The 25,353-nt window shown below is 39.1% G+C and overlaps 1 protein-coding gene across 1 annotated transcript in view; it reads left to right on the top strand.

Annotated features, from left to right (window-relative positions):
* The window catches only part of MAN1A2 (mannosidase alpha class 1A member 2), a 134,578-nt gene that overhangs the window by 89,102 nt on the left and 20,123 nt on the right, over positions 1 to 25,353 (top strand). Inside the window, exons 8-10 of the mRNA XM_041463775.1 lie at positions 96 to 189; positions 18,022 to 18,137; positions 23,959 to 24,178. Coding sequence (XP_041319709.1) covers positions 96 to 189; positions 18,022 to 18,137; positions 23,959 to 24,178 — 430 coding nt within the window. The remainder of the gene's footprint in view (positions 1 to 95; positions 190 to 18,021; positions 18,138 to 23,958; positions 24,179 to 25,353) is intronic.

The raw sequence follows: 25,353 nt of genomic DNA, 5'->3' as shown, positions 1-25,353 counted from the left end.
AAAAATGAAAGAAAAATAAAAAAGATTAAATTTAACTTTGTGCAGAGGGCAGACGAACGTTGTTAGCGGTGAACCTGATTCTTGATTTAATTTAGGTCATGCACATTCGGAAGTTACTTCAAAAAATGGATCGTCCTAATGGACTTTATCCAAATTATTTGAATCCAAGAACAGGCCGGTGGGGTCAGCGTAAGTATTCTTATTTTATTAATTCCTAATTAGAAGTCTACTTCTTACTTTGTTGTTGAGTTGGAGATCAGAAAGTTTTTTCTGTAGGGCACAAACAGCATTGCTTGATAACGTAAAACACAGAAGGATTGCTTGAACTTGAGATCTCCTGAAATGAATCCTTGCCTGTCTCTGTCTGAAGTCACAGAGCTCACTTTTTAGGGTACTTTCTGAAAACAGCTTCCTATTTAATCTGATTCCTATCCTTGTGTTTATCAGTCAATAAAATCTTCAGTAATAAAGAATAAGTCTGAAAGTATTTCCTCATTTTGATTCTGTTCCTGGTTTTGTTCTGCAAACCATCTGGTAAGTGGATTATTGTAAGGTGACGTGCATTAATGCATGTTTGTGGTGGTTAAATTGTGTTAGGCACTGACATCTACAAATATAATTCATCTCCTTAGTGGCATGTGAAATGGCATGATGAACCTCCTTATAGATGTAAAAAAAAAGCTTTGGAATGAAAAGAAAAAGCAGGCATTGTTGCTGACAAGTTAAGAGGAGAGATAAAATATCAAGAGAGAGACACCAACATCATTCCTTACTTGAAGTGGTTCTTTCAAAAAAAGTTGAGTGGTTTTGTGCTTTGGTAGTGGCCGTGATAAAAGAGAGTTTTTTTCTTCAAGGTTTTATTTCTTTTTCCTTTATAAATGCAGGTCTATTTAGGAAAAACACACAAGATGATCTATTTCTGTCCTGTTTGACATCATTGATAGGTTTTGGGGATTTCAGTGATTGGCTGTAAATATCCAGCAGAACATGTTCTGGCTTGCAAACTGAGAATCTGCTTCTGACTTTGAATCTGGTATGTGAGGGAGATGAATACAGCTGTCATTGCAGTCATTGTGAAATACTTGTCTAATCCCATCTTTAAAGCCAGAATTCTCTCCAAAGCATCTTATATTTTTGAGTGAATCATGACACCATCTGAGATGGGCAAATGGATTGATGGGACAAATTCTTCTGATAAATTTAAGTTTGACAACATATTCAGAAATAGGAAAATATGCAAATACAAATACTCAGGCATTATTTATTCAAAAGATAATTTTGTATTTTTGTTTTGAAACAATTTTTTGTATTTATTTTTTTTTTTTATTCCTAACCATCTGCTTGTGCTGGTTTTATCAAAAGTAGTCTAATGTGACGTATCACCAGGATTCTTTGGAGGCTGTTTCATAGAATCATGGAATGGCTTGGGTTGGAAAGGGCAGTAAAAATCATCTAGTTCCAATCCCCCTGCTGTGGGCAGGGGCACCTTCCACTGGATCAGCTTGCTCAAAGCCTCTAACCTGGCCTTGAACACTTCCAGGGTTTGGGCATACTCAGCTTCTATGGGCAACTCACCCCCACAGCAAAGAATTTCTTTCTAATATCTAATTTAAACCTACTCTCTTTCACTTTGAGTCCATCTCCCCTTGTCCTGTCACTACATGCCCTTGTAAAAAGTCCCTCTTCAGCTTTCTTATAATAACAATGCACAGAATTAGTATCTCTTGGGAATAAAGAAAGTACTCCTCATCACTAAAAATAAACATACAATGAAAAGTTTAACTTTGCAGAAGTTTGGTGGAGCCAAACATACTATTAAATGGATTTTGCAAGATAATACATTTGGGACTCAAGTTTAGTATTACAAACTGAGACTTATATTCTGAGGATAAAAAGAAATACAAATTCTTAGAGCCTTTAATTTTTCTATGCTAATCATGAGTCATAAATTTATTTCCTGCAGTTTGACGGTTGGGGTTTGGGTTTTTTGGTTTTTGGGGTTTTTTTTTTAGCAAATAAGGTTCCAAATGCATGTTCAGATGTCCTGGTAATATTTCTAGGATTTTCCCAGTGCAACAGTGTCATGGCTTAGGGTGGTAGTCTCCAGTTTAGTAGTTCTGCTAAAACCACACGCGCTGCTCACTCGCCCTCTGCCTGCCTCCTGTTGGAAGAGATAAGAACAATTTACCAGAAACAACAGTGAGACTAGAAAATGAACAGTAACTGTGACAATATCAATAACAAAAGCTATAAGACAAAGAAACGGTTTACATAGAAGACCTGTTCTTTCCAGCCAGTTTCTTCTCCCTGACCAAAAAGGATGCCCTTTTCCTGAGAGGAGTTGTTTTCCCTGCCTCTGGCAATGACCTGACTTGGTACTGAACAACATTAGGGTCTGGCCATGCCCCCTCCCAGGTACTCTAAAAAATTAATGCTGTCCCAGATGAAACTAGGACAAACAGCATTTGTAAACCTAATACTGATGCTGTGGGGACTAGATAGCAAGAATCCATAATTCTGCATTTCCTTTCACAAACCTGGATGGAATGATGAGAAAATGTCTCGGCTGTAGCCCTGGTAGATTGCTCTTTGGTGCATCTACTTGCAAAAATTTAAGAAGTTACAGTAAAGGAGCACGTGGTCTGAAACACTGGACAGATGGGATGGAGTAGCTGGGGCTTAGGGAGGAATTTCTTTCTTTCTCCCTTGCAGAGGTTGTGTTCTGCTATGCATGAGTGAGTCGAGTAAGGATGATGCCTTCACACACAACATCCCAATTCACTAGAGGCCTCGTGTCTGAGCCCCCTACAGTGTTACTGGCTTGAGTCCCATGGTTGGTATTACAGGCAGGCAAGGCTTTTATGTTCCCCTCAGAAGGTAATTTCAAAGAGCATTGTATTTGGCTTGTTATATACCTTTGTACTGGAAAGACTGAGACAATGGAAAGAGTATCAAAGCATAACTTTTCTTTTTCCAGCTTCTAGGAAAGCTGCCCTTTTCATCTTTGCTGTGACCTTTAGTTTGATGCATCTTATCTTCTACAAAGTACTTTTTGCACATAGTTTCTGAGAATTATTTCAGAACACTTTATTTGCCTAGATACAAGTAACTTCACTCTGACCTTTCTAGTGTTGCTTTCTGTTCTTTTTTTCTTTCTTTCTTCATTTCAGCAATTTTTTTTCTGCTTAGACTTTTTCTGGTTCAATTCTAGTTAGTTTTTTTGTTAATCTCTGCAATATTCCAACTAAGTCACCAGGGGTGTGAAATAAATAAAATAAATCAGCATAAATACATACCTAAATACGCTGCTGAAGAACTATGGAATATAGCTGCAATACAGCATCTTTCTAGTGGTGGGTTTATTTTCTATTTCTGTACCCTTCATTCTAGTGTGGAGTACCTTTATTCAAAGTAGCAATAACATCAGTGGTGATGGGAACTTGGCAGTCAGACCAATTAATGCTATTACTACCAGTTGATTCTTAGTATTAGACAAAATATATAGTGGAAGAATTCATTTAGGTCAAGTTTTCTCAGCAATTATATTTTTCTTTGCCTTTTAATTTATTTTTTGAAGAAAAAAATTACACTATTTGAATAGAAGAAAAATTGTACTCTTCTAGAAGTATTGCTGTTTTGTTTAATTTTGTTCCAACAAGCTGATAGGTAAACTTGAATATTTAAAGGAAATTCCTGTTGCAAAATTGTGGGAGAGAAGGGAAGCATCATTTTCTTTGGCTTTGGTGTGGCCCCATAGGGCTGTAAATTGGATCCATCTCTATTTGCAAACAAAACCTTGTGTAAAGTTCTTGGTAGCTTCTACCTTAATACTTGTTAGAGTATTTTGATACCTTCTCAGAGCTGTTTGCACCGGGAGCCTAGGCACACCCTAATTTTGTGGGTTTGAACCAAAGGTACGTTGGTCCCCCAGTCCTCTATGGATATCCGGGGTTCATGAATGGTGATGAGCTGGCTTTTTGTAAAGATTTTTCAGGCCTTTGTGGGATCAGCAGTTGTTACAGGGTTCTTCTGTGCCTCAGAACATTTCTGTTTTAGCCTCCATAGATTGTAGGCCATGTTGTTGTGTCTTGTCTGGTTTGCCTTGTTTAAATGTATGCTCAAAAGGTGCTCTGTGCTCTTCTTGGGTTAGGAGAAGGGGAGTGGTGTATGTGATATGCTGTAACCTTGTTGACATCCTTCTGATGTGAGGGTTCAGGGTCCAGTGAGTCATTCCTGCTGGGGTTTGATTTATCAGAGTGCAGGCCTTTTGATCTCAGTATAAATAGCATGTTCTGCAGTTTCACTGCTGGGAATGATGTGCTGGGGACACTACCCTGAGATGTGCAGACCATCTTTTCCACTTGTTTGTCTGCTGGAGCTTACAGAGATGTGTGCTTTCATTCAAACCAGTCAATGTTTCTCTTAAAAATGCCTGATCAGGTATAACTAGTGAAGTAACTTACCACTCAATTAGTAATAATCATTTCATCAAGAGGGATGTGACCATTGCTTCCAGGTTCTTAACAAGTTATAGAGATTAGTCAAATCATTATGTCAGTGTGGCATTAATCTATAGGCATGACTTTGAAGTGATTACTATTTAATTAATATAAATTTTCATTTGCATTTAATTTACTTGACGTAGCCCTTGAAGAAGGGTGACAGATTACTTATTTCTTTTACTGCCTGCCTCAGTGAAGCAGCAGCCAGGGTCTGAAGCCACAGCAGCCAGGACTGAGCAGGGACTACTGCTTCATCCCGAAATTTCTTTCCACTTGAATGCTGTAAACCCCAGTCCTAAAAACTGGTGGGTGAATGGCTTACTGGTCATTGCTAAATCCCCATCCTTTCCAATGCAAATGCTTTGTAATACAACTGGACACTTAATGCTGTGTAGCAGCAAGGGGGTTCATTATACCCAGGAGGAGGAAAATGATAGCTAAATATTTGGGGTTAAGCTTATAATGTGCAGGTATTATTGCAGCATGGGGGTTGTGACAGATCTTTTGAATGGGTTCAGTTCAATATTTGTCAGCTCACTGGGCCATTTGCTAGAAGGCAGAGCTGTAATGCCTACAGGAATGTTGACAGATTCCATTTTTACTTACAGGCTAAGGTGATGGTCCAGTAGGAACAAGTTATTTACAATACTTCTGCTTTGGGGTTTCAGTTTCTGCAAGACTGAAAGGAAAATAGCTGTCAGGAAGGATTTTCTAGCCTCTCACATTAACCTTCAGTTGACTTTGTTAGCTTTTCGTTTACATGTGCTGAGCAGTTGGATTAGTGTGAGCATCAGAACTTTGAATTTAGATTATTTTCAAAAGCAGGAACAGCACTTTCTAGAGAAGCCTCCTAAGCAGATGTAACAGAAAGTTGATTAAAAAGCTGGGATTTCAAAATTATAGAAATTGATTGGTACTGAAGAAAATTGATTTCTTAAAAAAATAAAATATGTAAAAAAAATTTAGTTTGCATTTGTAAACATGTTAGATGAGAATACCAACTAGAAATGCAATAACAAAAGAAATGCCAAATCTGCATGTTATTGCAAAGTCAGGGCACGCACGTCCCGTTTGCACATTCCTGTAAATTGGTCATTCTTCCTTTTTGCTTTCCAACATTGAAAATAAACTACTTAATTTCTTCTGGTTCCAACATCTCTTGCAAGTATTAGTGTTATTGAAGGGGAACTCTAATTACTCTTAACTTCAAATCTCATTTCCTATAGAGTTACCTGGATTGGTTACCAAGAGTCAGTTTAACTAAAGTTGGGGTTTAGGCCAAATATGGCTTCCATATGCAAGAAAATAAGCAGAAATGTCCTGCTGTGTTAATCTTATATGTTTATTTCACCTTAGTGATATGTGGGCACATTAACAAGTTGCTGTGAAGTAAGCTAGCATGTGAATTTACAGTGCATGAGCTGAGCATTGCTATTAGGAATGTAGCAGCAGACACCGAATTTGTCACCAGCAAATGCTGATGTGATGAACATTCAGGCTGCAGTCTATTCTCTGCTGCTTTATTCATGTCTCCTTCCAGAAAACAAGCCCCTTACTCAGACTTGCAAGTAGTCCAGTCTAAAAGCCCAGTGTGGGACTGTCATCATCTTTATAAGGACTCATTGACAGTGTGATATTGATCACAAGTGATATGAGTATTAAATGCATTAAATTTAATTGGTGTCTTCCATGTCAATGTGATAGCTATCCTTTAAAGGCAATAAGAAGATTCACACAGGTATTTAGCCTGTTACACTACCTTAGCCCCCTCTGGTGAAGTTCTTACTTTCTTGCAGCTTCCTGCACCTGTTACTACAGAGTAGGTAGAGGCACAACCTGGGTGGCTGAATGGGAGAAGTTTACATCCTCTATCTCCCAGCTGGTTGTGCTTTGCACTGGCCTTGAAATAAACTTAAGCAAGTATCTTTATGGATGTGCATATTGCATTTTCTTCAGGTGGTCTTTAATTTTCAACAATAACTGCTCAAATTAAACCAAGCACTTTTAATTTTAAAATGCTACTTGGAAGAGGCATCTGTATATTTAATTTATTTGTGTTAGATTTACCCTTCTTTTAAAATGGTGCAATTTTCAAACACTGGAAACAAACCATTAAATTACTTTTTTGGGGTACTGAGTGGAAATACTGAGTGGAAATACTGGGTGAATATTCCAGGTTTTTTATGCCTGTCTGTACAGCTGGTTTGAGGCTAATGCCCTTGGGCTGAGCAAAGTAATTAAGCAAAAGGCTTCATTTAAACTCTTGCAGGTAATAGACAAACCATGAGCAATGCATCCTCTCTATTTTCATTTGTGATGTGATATGGTATCAAATACACACCACCATCTGTCTATATCTATTTTTCAGAATTTAAAGGAACAGTGAAAATAAATTTGATGTTAAGGTATATAACATGGTTAAAGATGGTAAGAAAACCACTGTATTTAGTAGACTCCAAGACCTGGGGATTCCTCCGTCCCAGCTCTTGAAGGCCATCCAGGTCCAAGTGTCTCCATCCCTGTCTGATGGATGTGACTGCTGAAGTTCCCATTTGCAGTCAGCACATATTCCAGAGGTGCATTAAGAGGACACTGATGCAGCTGCCCACACAGAGAGCCACCAACAGCCCTGCCTTTGCAGCACCCCCGTGTAGTCCTGCCACAACACACCCACAGGTAGCCAGGTTTTGATCCTCCTCCTTATGTTCACTGTCAGATAGATGCATGGGCTTGCACCCTTCCCAGGGATCCTCCTGCTCAGGGACCCTTCAAATATTAGCAGAGGCTCTCAGTCCAGTACCTGTGCTTGCACCCTGGACCTGTACAGCCATCAGCACAGAGTTGGGGTCTTTTCAGATGTGGGTCTCCTGCTGTCCAGCTGGGAGTTTGCTAATGAACTACACATGCACTCAGGATTAAATTCCCTGGGAAAAACAAACACACACAGATGTTTTCAGTTGCTGGCACATAAACCTAGGGCTGTGGGTCCCAGTATCAGCCTCTGAGATCTGCCACCCAGCTCTGGCAGCCCTGTGATGCCAGTCTGCTTTTTGATGAAGAAGGTGCTGTCACACTCTGCCTGTTCCCTTGTGAGAATGCGAACACTGAGAAAAATCAGCATGTCAGCTGAAGGGTATTGCCCTGACAGTGTGAGCTCTATCTGATCCATAGGGAGAGTGGCTCTCTAAAATGCAAACTTTCAAGGGTGCTACAGAGATAGAAATACAGATCCTGATTTATTTATCAGTTATTGGGCCTTTCATTTTTAAAATTAAGCAAGAAACCCTTTCAATCTTTACACCTGCCTCTGGGAGATGAAAACCCTTGCAGATGGCAAGGTGAAGTGAATAATATTGAAGAACGAAATAGTCCTTGAAAAGATTAAAGAAATACTGCAGATAAATATTTCAGATAAAAATATAATTGTAGCATAAATTAACAGGCTGATAGTGTGGTTAGAGATAGTGCAGAGATGCTAGTTGTGGAAAACCTGTCTTTGGCAGCTGAACCTGTTCATAATCTTCTTTAACTGTGAAGATATTCTACATTCTCTCTCATACCCTTACCTATTTACTACATGCCTGGCTTAGCACAAGAAGTATCTTAAATTATATCTATTAATACCTGTACATTCTTTAAAGAAACTAGCAATGCCATGAATTAGGAAAAATAAAACTGTGAAAGGTAATGTCAAGTTCTGGCAAAACATCCATAACCTAAAAGGAAGCAAAAGGAATTGGGTCAAGTCAACCTTGTATATTCCAAAGTATTTTCTGAAACTCATCAGATAACTACTTTCTATTTGGACTTGTGAATAATAATTTCTAATCTTTAACTTGCAGATGATTATTTTTCCCCTTCAGCATAAGGAAAAGATTTTCTGTCTCTTAAATAGAAATGGTACAGAAGTAAAATAATCGCATACTGTAAAAGTACCTGTAGAGTAGTTCCCAACCTGACTGCATTTTTGCACATTTATTTGATTAGGAAGTAAATTTCTTTTTAAATTCGTGTTTGGAACATCATTTATAGAACTGGAGATATGTGATTTATGTGATAGTTAGTTTGAACATTGCTGTATTTATTTACAGAGGTTTTTCTATTTGAAATCTGCTTTCAGTTTATTACATTATGAGCAAATAAAATTACTGCATTATTTCTAGACTTCCAGTAGTAGGTATGCTGTTGCATATGAGGAGGTGGGGGTGGTTTTTTGCAGTTTAATTTCTTTTGCTATCTTGGCAGGTGTCCTTAATTTTTCTCTCCAATTTACTTTGTGTTGTTCTGTCCTTAGGAACATGCATGTGTTTTGAATAGAAGATAATCTGTGTAATCTCTGTTGGGGAATTCCCCTTGTACTTTTGCTTTACAACCTTGTACAAATGTAATTAGCTGTGTTCCAAGAAAAAGCTGCATTCAAATTTGTTTATTCATTAGAAGCCAAGAGCAAGATAATCTGTTAAAATTTTATTTTAATGAAATACAACAGAACTGTGCATTACAGGAAATATGCTTTTATAAGACTACAAGGTTAAGATGCTTTGCTGGTCTGCTGAGCAAGATGCTGAAAAAGGTGAACAAATAAAACCTTTGTTTAGTGTGTTAAAGATTCTAGTGTTATTGGAAGGTTAAACATGTATATGAATTATGCATTTGAAAAGGAGTGTCTATAAATAATTCCTAAAGAGAGGGTTTGGATATGGTATAACTTCGGTTTATGAGAATGCTTGCATACTTTGCTAGGCAAAGAGATGAATATTTCATTTTGCTGTACTACCAAGCTATGCTTCTAGAGCATGATCTCGGTGTGGAGTGCGTCAATATCTAGAATTTATGATTTGTCCCACAGCTGCTTCTCCATTTGTTTTTCTCATCTTTGTCATTTACTGTGAATTCAGTAAATTCTTCTATATTAATGAAGTCTGGCATGTTTAGGGTACCTCCTGATATTTTTGAGAGCTTACACTGATGGCTTTGAAGACATTAACTTGAAATCATTTGGGAGTAGAAAGTTATCCTTTGACATCACTGAGATTTTAGAGTTTGATTTCCTATGGAATCTCATTATTTCTTTGATAATTTTATGCCTAAAGCTGCATTTTTGAATCATTCTTGACTTAGTAGTTTCTTATGAAAGGGAACCCTATCAAAATCCACTTACAATCTTGTTACAGCCTTATTAAACTTTCTTGATTTTATTTTATTCCTTCTCTGTAATGTGTTGGAGGCTGCGCACTTAAGTGTTTCTATCAATGCTCTCTAGATGATTGGTAAATTCAGATTACATCTGTTGTCACATCTGACTTCTGTTTCTTTTGATTATGTCTTCAGTATGTGAGACTTCATATTCTGAGTTCTGTGTGGAGATGTACCTGCTGATGGTCACGTGAGAAACATTTTCAGTTTGGGGACATCGAGAAGAGAGGGTCTATAGTTCTGTTCAGTGAATATTGAATGTATCTTACTAATGGCTTCTTTTAATCCTGAAGTTCTACTGGGAGTTGGACTGTCCTTGTAGCAGCAAGCTAAAATATCATCTTGACTTGAAGATCTGTGTGATCTTGCAGAAATGATCCCATATGACATATATAGTCAAGTAAGAGAGGGGTGGTGATGAATGCAGTCCACATATGGTGTGGTAGATCAGTCTCTGTCACAGAGCATGGTCTGAAAAAGTCTTAAAATCAATACAATTTCCCAGCACTTACAGAGTGATCAAAGCTTCAGGTGGCTGTGTGTGCCATTTGAAGCATCTGACATGAGAAAAATAAGAGCTACATAGACTGAAGTTTAGGAGGAAGAAACAGTCAGAGTAGCCTGGATTTATATTGCATGTGGTATAATCCAAAAGTACGTCAAAAACAGGGAAATCACTTTTGACTGTCAGCTTCCTTATTGGGAGCTGGGAAATAGATAGATAGGTAGATATGTATAGATATAAACTGTCATGTCATGTCTTGATACAACTTGAAGGGTGAAGTTTTTGACAGTGGTTTTGCCAGCTGATTTGGTGCAGATGAGTGTTGAACTAGATTTAATCTAATAAAGGTTACCCTTTCCCATGTTCTTGTTTATAATCTTCAAGAGGAGAATTGAGATCTTCAAGGAAGATTGAGGTGAATAAACTAAAGGGTGTAATGACCTTAAGAACTTGTCAATCCCCTATATATGAAGTCTTTTTCAAAAGGGACTCTTTGGGTTTTGGGTGCATACCTGCAAATCGCAGGGGCTTTATTAAAGCTGCCCACACAGTTGGGATTTACAGTGACTCCAAACTTGGCTGAGAGGTAGGCGTGTTTCATTTGGGTGGCTCTGAGGGTGAATGTAATAACCTTGAAAAGACAACTTCAGGTGATAAAGGCTTCTCAGTAAACACACCGACACAAGGATTTAATGTGTTTCTAATTTTAGCATGTGGACTTGATGTATTTAGTTGATTGGTGTTTAATTCTTGAACATGTCTTCTGAGAGATGACCTAAATCTTTCCAGAATTATAAATAATAGCTGGAATGTTTTGATGTTTCAGGAAAGTTTGAATAAAAAAAAAGAAAACATTTGTTCCAGCTGTGAATTCCTGAGAGTGAAAGTACAGTCTGTTGTAAGATACCAAATTAGGATACTCCTTTGACATTACAGAATCATAAATTACATTCAGTCTGAAGAAGTGTTTTGATTCTAAGAGCATTAGTTACCTAAATATGTGTATTAGTTGGCTCGTTATACTTGCTGGTCTGTTTCAAAGTATTTCTATTGTCTTTGGACACACTTGAATTGTGCAAGTTTAACTGTTTTTAATCTTTAGTTTGATAGTCCCTACAGATCTAGGAAGTAATTTTGCTTAATTTTATTATATGAGAAACTGGTAGTACTTATAATTAAGATTGTTTAATACTTTCCATTAAGTGATTGTGGCTTCAGTTTCTTGTAGCTGCCAGACTTTAATTCTTCCAACTGAAATATTCTGTCTGCCTCAAGCTGTTCTCTTGGGGTTTCTTTAAACAACTTTGACAAAAATGCTTTAGTCATCTCTAAATGAAACTAGAAATGGAACGTGATTCTACTCAGATTAAAGTTTGTTTTTTCAAAGAGTACAGTTAAGGAACTCAAGAACCATCCATATTTTTCCAAGCCTTGTTATAATATTGACATCTAGTTTCTCCATCTGGAGTATTTAGAGTTCAGCCACTCCATTCTCCAGAGCTGTGTGTGCTGAGCAGGTGTGCTCACGCATCTGCAGGTCCAGAGGAGGTGAGCCGCATGTTTCATGTTGCTGGATTCTGTTGTGGCACCAGACAGTAGAATGGGAAGCAGTGTCTGTTCAGCTACCTCCCAGCTGATAAATGATTAACTAACATTCTTCAAATGTGGTTCTGTTATATGAGATCCTGCATGTTTTCAGAAAAATTCTCATGCTGGTAATGTGTTCCTTAGTGGTACATAGTTTATATGCTAAAAATTGCACCTCCACCTCCTTTTACCAAGGCTGCCTTTGCTGCAGTTAATTTACAAGTGTTTGCACTTTTAAGCCAACCACTATGGCTTATGACATCCTTAGGTTGAATTTCTGCAGTGAATTGCAGCAGCTGCAATTTCCAGGGCCTCAGCTTTCTGGATTAAAGGATTAAAAGGGGAGCTTGCACCTATTTAGAGCAGCTGAGGAGCACTAAGTCCAACTACATGAAGTAAAGATTGAACTGAAATTTAATCAGAGCCAGCCTGAAGACAAACAGAAAAACAATTCTTTGCAAGTTTCCTGCACAGAGAAAGAGGGCTCCTGCAGTCTAAGGCCACTTGGTACAGACCAGAACAACTAATGGTGGTGGGGTATGTGGGTTTCTCAATGAAAGTCACTATTAGCTTATTAATCACTTTGCTACCCCCTCCTGGTCACTTGACTTTTCCACTCTTGAACTCCTTCTCTGACATATTACAATAGCACTTTGCCAGTTTGTGATCCTTGAGGAAGATCAGCCTCCCTTTTTATTGCTTCCTTCTTTTGTTGCAAAGTAATTCTGTGCTACTGCTCTTGGTTGAAATGAATCAGTGGTTTGTTTATCTTGGCATTTCCAGTCTACTGAGTATAGCACAGGTTTTAGTGAGTTTTGCTTTATTTTAAAGTCAAAAGTGACGATTACAGTTCTGAGATTTCAGTTTATAAATAGCCAAATTAGTAATTTTTTGCTTGGTTGTTCTCTCTGTGTCTCTAGTTTAAAATATTGAATCAGTGTTGTAGTTACAACTTGTGAATTAAAAATACTGTGGGCATAGTTGATCCACATCTCCACCTGTTTGTGCTTCTGCACTGCTCCAATGTTATCTCACTGTCTTGCTTTCCAGCAGGGCAGCCTGTGCATGCTAAACATACCTCTGCTCAGTATTGTATTTCATCTTTTTTATTCTGTGTGCAGGAAGTCATTCAGAAGCTTTCTGCCGAGGGTGGATGTGCCCTGGGGTCAGGGAGGGCCGGTGGCTCGCTCCCCTCTGCTCCTGGCTAGAAGGAAGCCTCACCCTCAGGTGTTGGGGCTGCAGCATCAGTTCTGGCATGAGGTGCTGCCTTTTATACAATGCCTGGCTTCTTTATTTATTCTTGCTCCTTGCCAAGAAATGACAATTGAACAATTAAGGCACAAAGCAGACAGGGTTTAGCGAATCATGAACTGTTTTTAATTTGCCTCATTAAGCTGCTGTTAACTACTTAAAGCCATCTGCTTAAAAATAATTTACACATCTTAAGTTTGCTCTAGAGAGCAGGTAGACTTTCATTAGAACAGACTTCATTATTAATGTTATCTTTAGGGGGCTGTCAGTTGTTGTGGGAAACATGCTATTGCTCACTGAACCAAACTTTCCTTGTAAACAAAAGGAAGTGGCATGTGTTGGAACTTGCAGTCTGTGGCCATAACCGTATTCTTGGGAACCACTGCCGTTCATGTGGAAATTGGCTTGCTGTGGAGGAAGTTATTTACAAATATTAGGTAGATCTGGGGATGACAAATGAAGATGAGCTGTGGGAATGCATAGTATCCCTGATACCTACAACCGTCTCAAAAATTAGTCCTGAAGAGAAAGAACAGCCAGATCCATCTCAGCGCCTCATCTGTCACTGAGGAGGGGGAATCTTGTGGCCTATGCCTTGAGGAGCTGTTTGCAGTAAAAAACTGTTTATTTGTCTCCCCAGAGACAAATAAACTGTAAAGAAACAGTTTCACTTAGAGAGAACATATCACCAGAGCTCTGCAGACCCTCCCTGCTCTCTGGGACTGAGATCCAGTGGCATTTCAGCAAGGCTGTGTCTGACCTCCTGCCTGAGCTGTGGTTTTAGTGCTGTCCTGCTTCTTGTCTGGGAGACTGTGTCAGCAGTGAGCTCATGGATCGCTGATACCAATAAGATCATTTGGAATGAAACTATCTTTGGAATATTAGATAATGATGGTGTGAGGTTTTAAAAGAAGGTCCCCCTCTCAGTGTGAGGGAAAGAGGCAGATCGCGTTTTCAGTGTATTAGCTGAGACACAATATGTTACCAAGTACAGATATTTTATCAGTACATTAAAAACTCATTAAAGTATTGCTCTGAGATCGATTGGTATGTTGTTCATTGAGGGGTTTTTGTTTACACTTGAGTGCTGTTTATTAAGAAGAAAAATGCCAGTATTTAAAAGGATGAAGATCCTTTGTATTAGCTGAGCAAAAATGTTGCTATGAACTTGAAATATCATTGTCTTTCTATTAAGGTTTTATTTGTCTCTTTTTGGGAAGAAGAATCCTTACAAACAGACTAACTGCACAGGTTTGCACACAATATGCTTTCAAGTGTGACAAACCAGAAAAAAATACAGGGTTTCTTGTAATTGCAAAAGTTGAAGGTATTCTTTCCAACTGCAGTTAGTGTCTTTCAGTTTGAAAAGAATTCCAAAGCAATTCTTGACTGGAATCCTTTTATGTTTGCCCAGTCATCTGGGCCTACATTTGAAAAAATGCAGAATGAAGAAATTACCCAAATTTGTCTTGATTTGAAGGAATGAATGTTCCAAAAATATATACACTGAACAGAACATGTGGCTTCAGCCACATTTGTTGTGCTATCATATTTCTGTTCTTTTTGCTATATTTGTCTTAATTTGGAATGAATTCTACTCCAGGATTTCACTGTAAAACAGCTCTTCAAAATAAAAACCTTTACATGACAAAGAGCTAATTAAATGATTCTTGTAGATCAAATGTGTGAAAGAATGAATCCATTTCAAAATGTTCAAAATGCTTGTACTTAATGCTTATCTTCTCAGTTGTTTACTGAGGAGTACCCAGTATCAAGATGCTATTGTAAGCTCAGTTATTCAAATCACAAGTTATTCCTTTTTAGTACTCTGGATTGACATGGAAGGTTAGGGCCAGTGTGAAAACGTCAGTAAATTTTATGTGGAAAACATTTTTCTGAGCAAAACATTCTGAGTTGAGCTGACTTAAATCTTTGAATCCATCTGAGCTATAGCTCAAAGAGCAGGAAAAAGTGATAACCACCGTGGACCTTCTGATAAGTTTGGATAGGGAGGTTTGCTTTTAGGAGAGGATGATATGTGATGACCCAGTTCTACATTTTTCACCAGTTATATATTTGCTAAGGAGTCTTGGAAAATATTTCTTTAGCATTTCTGCTCTAGGTGAGAGCAAATTGTCAAAGACCCACAATCTGTCACAAGCTGTGTTTTAAGTAATTTCTACTTACAGTTCTTATAAAATGCAGCAAATTCTGCTTTAGCAGACCCTAGCAGAAAAGCTGAAGAAGACCTTACCAGGGTGCAGTTAATGCAGCTGCAGAAGCTGGAAAATTCACTGTGTTTAAACTCAGTTCAGCTGCTGCATTGGCCTCCTTTTCACTTCCATCCCCATTTGGCTTTTTGTGGATGGGGAGGGGACAGGACATAAAGGCAGCTGCATCTTGATGTGGCCAGCTCCCCTGAACTACTATCGTGTGTTCCCACCAGAAATATTTCATATGTCCTTCTCCTGCTGCTGAAGAGAAGGAACAGGATCCGTTTGCCTTTTTTGACAGGTCTTCCCTCTGGTCCAGCTGTGAAAGGCATCAGCTGGGGAGTGGAGTAGCCCACTGCTGAATGAGAGAGGAGCCTTGAAAACTCTGGGCTGGTCAGAGCTGGAGTGAGGTATGCATAAAAGGAGCAAGGAAAATGCTGCTGCTGGGAATTGGAAGGCCCTTGAAAGGCCTTAGTTTCTTACCATGTGCTTGTCTACTTCTGAATGGGAGGAGAATCTGAATCCGAGAGGCTTGAGCAGCCCTGTTCTCTGCACGAAGAAGGTGCAAAAAAGGCTGTCTAGGGGATGGCTCTGAGTTCTGTGTCCCTCAGTGCTTCTGGTGGCTGTGTTCGCTATACTCTTGGCTAAGATGACAAGCAAAGTGAAGGAGAAGAGCTGCTGACAGAAGAGAAGGACAGTTCTCAAATGACTGCCTGGAGAAGTGGTCATGAAATGGGACATGTTGCTGATAATTGACTTTTGAAAGACACCTGGAATGTGGATTTCTCTGTTTAGGAAATGAACCTTTTCCGCTCATCTTCCTGCTCTTTCCTGTCCCAGTCCTAGCTGGAGCTACTACAAGAATGTTGCTGAGGGTTCAACAACCTGAGTGCATCTGTCAAGGAAATCTGGCTGAGGATCATCCCTCACTCAAATGGCAGAGCTCAGCTGGGGACAAGGCAGCAGTTTAACAGAAGCAGTTTTAAACTGTCTCTTGTGAAGTCAGTCCCTGAGCAGTGCTGGCATGAGTTGTAGCTTTGAAGTCTTGGGATAGTTTGTGGTTTTTTTTTTTTTATTTTTTCCCTAAAAACCACAGACCCTTGTTTCTTACGTCTACTTAAGAATGTCATTGTAAATCAAAGGAGTAATTTCTTGTGTTTGTGTAAGAAAGTGACTCATGACCTGAATGTCCTCTTACAGCTCAGGGTGAGAAAGCTTATGAAAACTCATAATCACTGAGTAAGTGGGTGTGAAAAGGCAGTCAAGGAGATTCTGAGGTATAAGAGAAGGGCATGAAGTAATTTGCTTCAAATTCACAACTTGAAACTAAATGGGAAAGCTACAGGCTCTCTACTTGCTCCTTCCTTTGTTTAGAAATCCATTTTTAAGTAGCAGATGAGCCAAGAGGCAGCTAGAAGAGTTAGGATAGCAGCATCTACCAGCTCTAACCTCCTACTCACATCTTCAGAGGCAAGCAGACATGCTGTGGTAGGGTGGTACTTGGAGGAAAAAAGAACAGAAGGAGAGCTCAACCTCTCTTTGGCACCTTTATCCCAGAAAAACTGTGAATAATACCACTTTTTGAGGTATTTTGTAAAAGGAAGTGTCGTATCTTTCCTTCACCCAGTGAAAGGGTACTTGTATGACTCAACCAGCCATGCTTAGGGCAGTAAATTTCTGGCATTGTGACAATGTTGGTGTTAAACATTTCCCTTGCCCAGCTTCACGAGTCTAAGACTGTTCTGGTGCTGCTGTTTTGAGAGCTGTAACATTAGGAAAGAGAAGGTTATGTGTATTCTGGTTGGAGTCACTTATTAAATCTCACAGAGTGCTGCTTTTTGAATGAAGGGTGTACTGAGTGAGTGCTTACCCTGGTTGGAGCAGAAGCTGCAAGGCTGCCAGACCACCAGTAGGCTTTTTGTGGGGAAGTATGATAGTTCTGCCAAAGAGAAACGTAGATAGTTCTCAAGTGGGCTGTCAGCACAGAACAGCAGTGACACTATTTGTGAAAGGCAACCTCTGCAAGGGAAAAAAATAAAATTAAAAAAAGGGGACAAAAAAAGAAATCTGTGTGTTAGGAGGTTCAGTTTATGTGCTGGTGGATTCTAATAGTGAAGCAATCTTACTCTGTGGCACATGGCACAGCTCTGCATAGCTGCTCAGGCACAGTGGAGCAGAGCAGGGCTTGTGTTCTACACTGCAAAGGCAGCTTGCTTCCCTTTGGACTAAAAGAATTTCAATAAGAGCATTTAGTTTAGGGAATTCATTAGTCTGTTGAGTAACTACCCTGTAAGAAATAAAAATCTGCTGGAAAGATTGGATTCTGTGTAGTTCATGGATGACAGTTGTAGCCAGCCACATGACCTGGTTACATCCTCAATACAGAGATCTTAGGAGGTTTCCCACATGCTTTTTTCGCATATACCTTAAAAAACCAAAAACTAAAACCCCCAAACCTTAGCAGTAAAACAATTAGGTTCTTTGGAATGAAGTAAAAACAGAGATTAAAATACATTTTTGATGTGAGGGATAGCCTCTGCAGAATGGCGAATAGGGAACACGTACAGAAGGTTTTCTGCCTGTGATGTAAGTTTGGAGGGGAAAGAGTGCAGTGCAGCTTTCTAAACAGGCTAAAACATGTTTATAATTCTACAGCAGTAGACCTGAAAAACATACGTTTATGTTTTGAATAAATCTAAGGTGCTATTACATAACAACTTCAACCTTTTTTTTTTGTTTTGTTTTCTTCCCTCTTTCCCTTCTACAGATCACACATCCGTGGGCGGGCTGGGAGACAGTTTTTATGAATATTTATTGAAAGCCTGGCTTATGTCAGACAAGATGGACACGGAGGCAAGGAAAATGTACGACGATGCAATTGAGGTGATTATAATTCATTGAGTTTTCCAATACAGTGGAACCATCTTTAATGATTTTAAGGAAATTAAATTAAATTTTTAAAAAAGAAACCTAGGCAGAAAAAGCACCACCAACCACAGGACTTGTTTGGATTATGTAAGTTTTAAGAAATCAAGTGATGAATAATACTAGCTTTCACTCTGAGTAGTTTAGAAAGTATTATTGTGGAATACATGTGATGCAGATTATTGTGCTAAAAATAATCAGCTTCTCCCAAATGGTACAATGTAAAAGCCCAAGCTCTAATTTATTAGAAGGAGATCCAGCGACCTTGAGATGTGTGCAGAACAACCAAGTCACTTTTTTCCATTGTTGAGAATTCATCATTCTAGGACCTGAAGTCTCAAATTGTTTTATTCTTTGCATTATTTTCTAGGGCATTTACATGTTATATTCTGTATTTACCTTGTAAAATGCAGTTCATATCTCTTCCTGATTCTATGGTTCTTTTGTGCTATGGTCTTGCTCCCTGTCACAGACCAAGAAGTGGTTGCCCAAGCAGGATGGTTCAACCACTGAACCAGGCAGTATGGTTCAGTGGGATTTGGGGGATGGGGGCCTTTCTGTGGCGGCTCTGAGCTTTTTGCTGCCCAACTCTTACTTTCTCAGTTTCCCCATCTTCTCTCAGCAGCCTCTTATAGTGGTGCCCACTGTGCCACCATTTCTCTGCTACCATTTAGACACATAAAGAATAACTGAGCTGGTTTGAGTAACGTGAGCTGTGGTACCAACAGCAGCAGGGACGGTGTAGTCTTCTCCCAGTGCTGGTGTGTGGTTGGTGCCTGATGTGTTCCAGGCTCTGTGCATGCCATGTTGCTTTCAACATAAGTTTTTACAGCTTAGTTTTAGCGTGGTCGGTCTTTTAAAGCAAAACACCTATTCTTGGAATTCTCAAAATTCACATTTTACAAGATATATAGCAAAAGCTCTAGTACAAAATTGCTTTGAAGCTGTGATATGTCTTATTCCTGACCTGAATTTATGATTACATTTGACTTCCAGCTGCTTTGACTTTTTCCTTCTCTACATTGTTTTAAAGGGTTATCTGCACCATATAGTTGGTTACTATCAAATGTACAATAGACATTCTCTCCTGAAGGAAAAAGAAATTTTTTTTTTTTTGGTCTCACAAGATAAAACAGATTTTGAATTATTTCTTAAGCTTTTTTCTATGTATTTTCCAGTATCTTCAGTATGGAGACAGCAATGTAATGGTTCTTCTAATGTGATTCTTCTTCTAACTGATTCCTTCTTGGTTTTATCCTCTTCATCCAGCCAGAAGCTCTGCTTGTACTCTTAACCTTTGCCTCATACCATCATCCACTTTCCAGTTGCTTTATTCTGAAGCTGGTTATAATCTTGTCGATTTACTGCTTTCCTCCCACTGTGATTTACATTCCCGATTCCTCAGTGTTTGACCTTACACTTATCTCTATTGCCACACACTGTTCAGGCAAAACCCGTTTTGTCACCTGCTCTCAGTGATTTTACAGAACTGACTTTTTCTTTATCATTATCTATAGTTACATCAATTTTTGTGTCAACTCCAATATTTTTTCTAGCATTTTTCTTGGAGATCATTGTTAGAAATACTGCCTGATGTTGAATAAAGTATCTATGCAGAATCTTCATGGGATAAGGATTTTTTTTTTATTTTTTCACAATTTGTTTTTCTTTGAAGTGTTCTAGCAAGCCAGCTTTTAATCCATTTCATATGTGCTGCCTTGAATTTGTTTAGGGCTAATATTTTGTAAAATGCCAAGAAATTCTTGAAATCTCTAATGTTTCTAGTGTCAACATACACATATCAATCAAACATTTATTTTTGAAACGACATCATTCATTTTATATAATTGTTTTATTAACTTTTTAAACTACTGATAAAGCATTGGATGTTTCCCAGTTTTTTGAACTTCCTTAGCTTTCCAGGGTTTGTTAAAATCTATATTACTAGATCATAACATTACTTGTGTATTTTTAATAGGTTAAAATACAGTTTATGGGGTCCTGTAGATTTTAAGATGTTTAGCAGTTGATATTTAGCTTCCATTCTGGTTACTCTTGAAATATTTTACTCTGATTCTTAAACTGTGAACACTTCAAAATTAGAGGAAATAAACTCTCCTGTTCATCCTGTTCACTGTAAACCATCTTGCAAACATTTTATATGGGCACATCTCTGAATGGAGACAGGAACAAGGGAAATTTGGAACCAGGTGGAAACACTCTGTGGATAGGAGGGAGGAAAAGCCAAGCTGCTCCTGCTTCATGTATGCTATGTCCTTCAGTCCCAGTATCAGAGGGTTCCTTCTGCTTTTTCTCAGCTAACCCCCCCTGTACATTTGAGTCTGCATGAGCTGTACTGATTTATGTGCTGTGGAACATACTCTGTTTCAGGATTTGTGTCTCTCCCAGGTCCTACTTGATGTTGAAAGACATAGGCAAAGAGTCATTAAGTAGGATTTGCTTTGCATAACTGCAATTCGAATTTTTATTTAAATTTTTTAAGAGGCCATTCCCTTACCATTCTTTTGTTCTTGCCTATAATATAGGTCTTCCTCCATAGCTAACCCTTCTTATTCTTTGTTTTTCAAAATGTGGAGCAGAAGCTCTTTGCATCATTTGTGCAAGCAGCAGGGGAAAGGTGTAGCACGCATTCCTCCCACTCACAGCAGAGCTGGAAGTGTTCTCAGCACCCACCAGTCTAAAAGAATGTCTCTGTCCAGCCACGCTTCGCTCCCTTATCTTATTACAGCAGTGTGAGTGGAAGATGAACAACGTAACCTCACTCCTAAGTCTTGCAGTAAACAGTGATATCTCATTCCTTGGAGTTATCACGGGGAAGAAAAATGCAGCATCTGTCCTTCAGACATCATGGGTTCCAATCCATGGTATACGAAGTCTTATCCAGGTCCCCACATACTTCCTAACATGAATACAAACAAGTTGTATATCCATAACCTCTCTGTATATAACATGGGTGCAGTGTTCCGCTGTAAAGGGCACTTCTTTGCCATGTCCTAGTATGGAAACTCACAGCTGTGATAAAAGCTGAAATTGTGATACCTGTTGGGAATTTTTTGTGGTGATAAAAATTGAGGATGGGCCTCTTAACTTTGCCTTCAACATCATCATGTGGGCCTTCCAGCTAGTCTGGTTTCAAGTGCCTTTTTTTCCTTCTCACATCAGCTGGAGGACAGGTAGCTTCTTTTTGATCTGCTGCCTTGAGCAGCCTAATCTGTTAGGCTCATAAATTTGATCCTCACTCTTTCTTACTGCGCAGCATTAGGTAGCTAAAAGAAGGATTCAGCCGTGTGCTTGACTGTCACAACGTAGCAAGTACTGCTGCAAGACGGCTCAGAAAATGCTATTTTTTGTAATCATGAAAAGCACATGAACTTCAGGAACATTCAGGTTTTGCATAGAATCACAAGAGTATCTTGAATAGCAAGGGACCCTCAGGAACCATTGAGTCCAGTTCCTGGCCCTGCAGAGAACACCCCAAAAGTCACACCATGTGCCTGAGAGTGTTAAAACACTTCCTGAATTCTGTCAGGCTGGGTGCTGTGACCACTGCCCTGGGGAGCCTGTTCCAGTGCCCAACCACTCTTTGCGTAAAGAATCTTTTGTTGCTATCCAAGCTAAACCTCCCCTGACACAACTTCAGGCTGTTCCCATGGCTACTGTCACTCAAGAGTGAAGAGATTGGTGCCTTTCCCTCTACTGCCTCCCGTGAGGATGTTGAAGGCTGCAATGAGGTCTCCCCTCAGTCTCTTCTCTAGGCTGAACAAACCAAGTGACCTCAACCACCCCTGTTGTTCAGGCCTTTCACAGACTAAGGAAGCTCCTTCATTAGTTAAATCTCTTAGTTGATGTGAACTAAGTCTTCTCTTTGGGAGTTGGGGTATACACGTCCACTCTGCTATGTGTATACTCCTTGTAGTCCAGCTGGATGTCATTGCTTTGCAGTTCCTGTTGGAGTGCTCTGTGGCCTCGGCCATCCAGCCCAGGATACAAATGCCACACCTATCCCAACCTGCACAAACTTTTCTTATCCCCTGGGCAGTTCTCCCAGCAATGCCCAGCTGTCCCTTGTTAATTACTGTAAATATCAGTCGTCATTTTTCCACAGTTGGGAGGCAGTGGGTTGTTGAACGATAAAGTATTTTGAGAGAGTTGCATTTATATTCTTGAGATGCTTCCTTTGTGACTCTCAGAACCTAACCTAGTTATTAAGTAGCTGACAGTACTTGATTTTCAGATTTCAAAAACTACCCCTTCCATCAGGCAGTTATTTCCAAGACAATCAAAAGATGTGTTTTCTGCTCAGAAGGGGAGCATGTTGTACCTAGAACATGCTCTTCAGTCAAGCCATGAAAGCAAATCTGGAGTAGAAGTGTAGCTCATGGAGAAGTATATAAATCTGGCCTTTGTTGGCTATCCTGGCACTAACCACAGCAATTCAACCATTTACTCCTCAACAGTTATGAAATTATGGCAAGATACAATTCAAAAGGAAATGTCACTTAGCATTTGGAAAAAAATGCTTTCCTCTAGGAAATAAATAATCCATAGGCTTTAGTGCCTTCCTGCTCTTCACAATTAAAGTGGCTTTCCTTCAAAAAGGGCTCAACTTTTATGTACCATATGGTCGAAAAACGTCCTGTTTTGTCACAGTCTAGAATAATGGAATCAACAGAATTAATGCTCCAGATCTTGATATCCTTTCCAGTGGCAGTTTTCAGCAGATCCAATACTTCCCACACCAGTACTTTCAGACCAAATGAGGCTTGTATAGTGAACCACATCAGGCTCCTCAGCAGCAGAAGGCAGTCGTCAGTGCCAATTTGCATGATGGTTAGACAACCACCCTGGCAGCTGTCAGAGACTTACTGGTTTCTGCTCTGTCAGTTATTTCTGCCTTCTCTCTGGATCCTGCCATGAGCACAAACCTCAGATCTATCAGTGGTATTAGTGAAGGAATTAACCCAACAGGAGTGCAGACCAGCACTTCTCTTTCATTACTATCTCACTGTTTAATGCTAGACATAGTAAATACTGCAGTAGGTTGGTGGGAATTGTGATCCTCTCTGAAAGAGGCTTAAGCAAATGTTCCATCTAGTTTGCAAACTTTGGGAAGTTAAGTCAGCTGCTCTTCTAAGAGAAGGATACCATTTTTTAAGTCACAAGCAACAACATATATTGGTACAAATACATATATTGATGCAAAAAGAAAGCAGCAGTTGCCTCACATATAAAATAAAGGGTTTTTTTGTGAACAGCTGCTCTAACACCCATCATTTGAGAATGTGCAATCAGAAAGCTGCTATGGAGAAGCTGGAAGGTGGCTGGAGCATTCCTGTCGCTTCCTATTAAAGACTGACTGAGGGTACAGGTTTGCGTATGTTGCTGACCAAAAGTTTCCAACATGGATGGGTACTCACAGAGTGCACGGAGCAACAAATAGGTAATTCCCAGAGTTAACAGTTAGACAAGTACTGCTTGAGCCATAAAATAAGTGTTGAATTCTCAAGTAAAAGTACAGTGTTGTCTGGGTTGTGATTTTCCTGTTAGATGTCATTAGCATTTTTAGCAGTTACGGTAATTTTTTTGTGCTTTGAAATTATATTCTTATAGCTGGCTGTTCCTGTAGTGCTCAGAAGTGAATTTGAAAAAAAGAAAATTATTTTTGTTTTGAAAGCCAGACTTTGCTTGATAAAGGAATGTTGATTAGTAAAACTTGCATGTGAAACAGCATTTGAAAGTTCTCTTAATCTCTTTCTAGGCCATAGAAAAACATCTCATCAGAAAGTCCAACGGAGGACTGACCTTCATTGGGGAGTGGAAGAACGGGCATCTTGAAAGAAAGATGGGCCATTTGACCTGTTTTGCAGGTGGAATGTTTGCCCTTGGAGCAGATGGTTCCAGAGATGATAAAGCTGGACATTATTTGCAGCTCGGAGCTGAAATTGCACATACATGTCATGAGTCATATGACAGGACAAGTAAGACCTATTGTTAATCTAATTGTTTCAATAGCTGGAATACAGCAACTGTTGTAATTATTGTTAGGATTTGTTATGGACCTTGTCTAACACACACTGGTTTTATACCAGTATGAATCTTTAACATCTGTGTATTTACTTCTGCTCTACATCATGGTGAGTAAATACAAACCCAGGGTTTATGGTTCCTTTATGCATGTTTGTCCTCAGTTTTGGATCAGTCAGCTAAGATGGTTTATATGGGTATGGTGAGGAAGGAATTTGTGTGAGCTCTTGTCCTCACAGATATATAGGGAAGTTTTTACTTTCATATATACTGTTCTTACAGTTAAGTAGAGGGAAAAAATTGTAAATAGACTTTTTACTGGTTTTAGTAATAGCGCATTCTAAGTACAATTAAACAAGAGAGGATTAAGAGTACTGTGCAGACTGTGAGGAGAACAAAGGCCTGACTAGTGAGGAGGAAGCATCAGACTTCATTGCTGGGCTGGAAGCTTCTCAAGGTCAGTCTTTTGGACCAGGATTATTTTATAGCGACCTTGATGCTTGAAGTGTACTGAGTATGCTTAGGGTGGCCATATAGTTGTAATACATAATTAAAATGGAAGAGTCTCAGAATAATAATCAGACATCTTGAGAACTGGACTATCAGAAGAAGTTTGCCAGAAAAAGTCAGGAGCTCTTTGTCTGAAGTGGGATTTGAAAAATGTCCTGGTCTGTATCAGATGAAGAATTTTCAGCAGAGATTAGATAATATTAAGACTGCCTTAGAAGACACGTGTAATTTGTCATCCTGAATACTCTGTATAAATCTGAATTTCAAGCAGAACAAATGCAGAGAAGGACCAACAGAATGAATAGAGTGACAGAGCTTTTATCTTACAATGGGGAAAATATGAGAGATTGGCCTGCTCAGGCTAGAAAAATAATTCCAAAGAAAGGGACAAATTTATTGCCATCTCAAGGGGTAAACACTGAAGAGAAATAGTTATTTTAAGATACAAAAGAACACAGTTGTAACAGGAGTAACATTTTTAAGCTCACTGTGGATAAATGTAGGTTGCAGATTGGAAATGGTTTTGTGTAGCTATCAGAGGAGTGAGTTTCTGAAATACCTTCCCAGTAGAAATAATGGCAACTATAAATTAAGCAGTTTTAAGATGAGAATTCATGTA

Source organism: Pyrgilauda ruficollis, unplaced genomic scaffold (assembly GCF_017590135.1).
Source record: "Pyrgilauda ruficollis isolate IOZ18807 unplaced genomic scaffold, ASM1759013v1 scaffold17, whole genome shotgun sequence".
In the NCBI taxonomy this organism is placed as follows: domain Eukaryota; kingdom Metazoa; phylum Chordata; class Aves; order Passeriformes; family Passeridae; genus Pyrgilauda; species Pyrgilauda ruficollis.
Note: the sequence above shows the minus strand (reverse complement) of the source record. Positions and strands in the feature narration are given on the sequence as shown.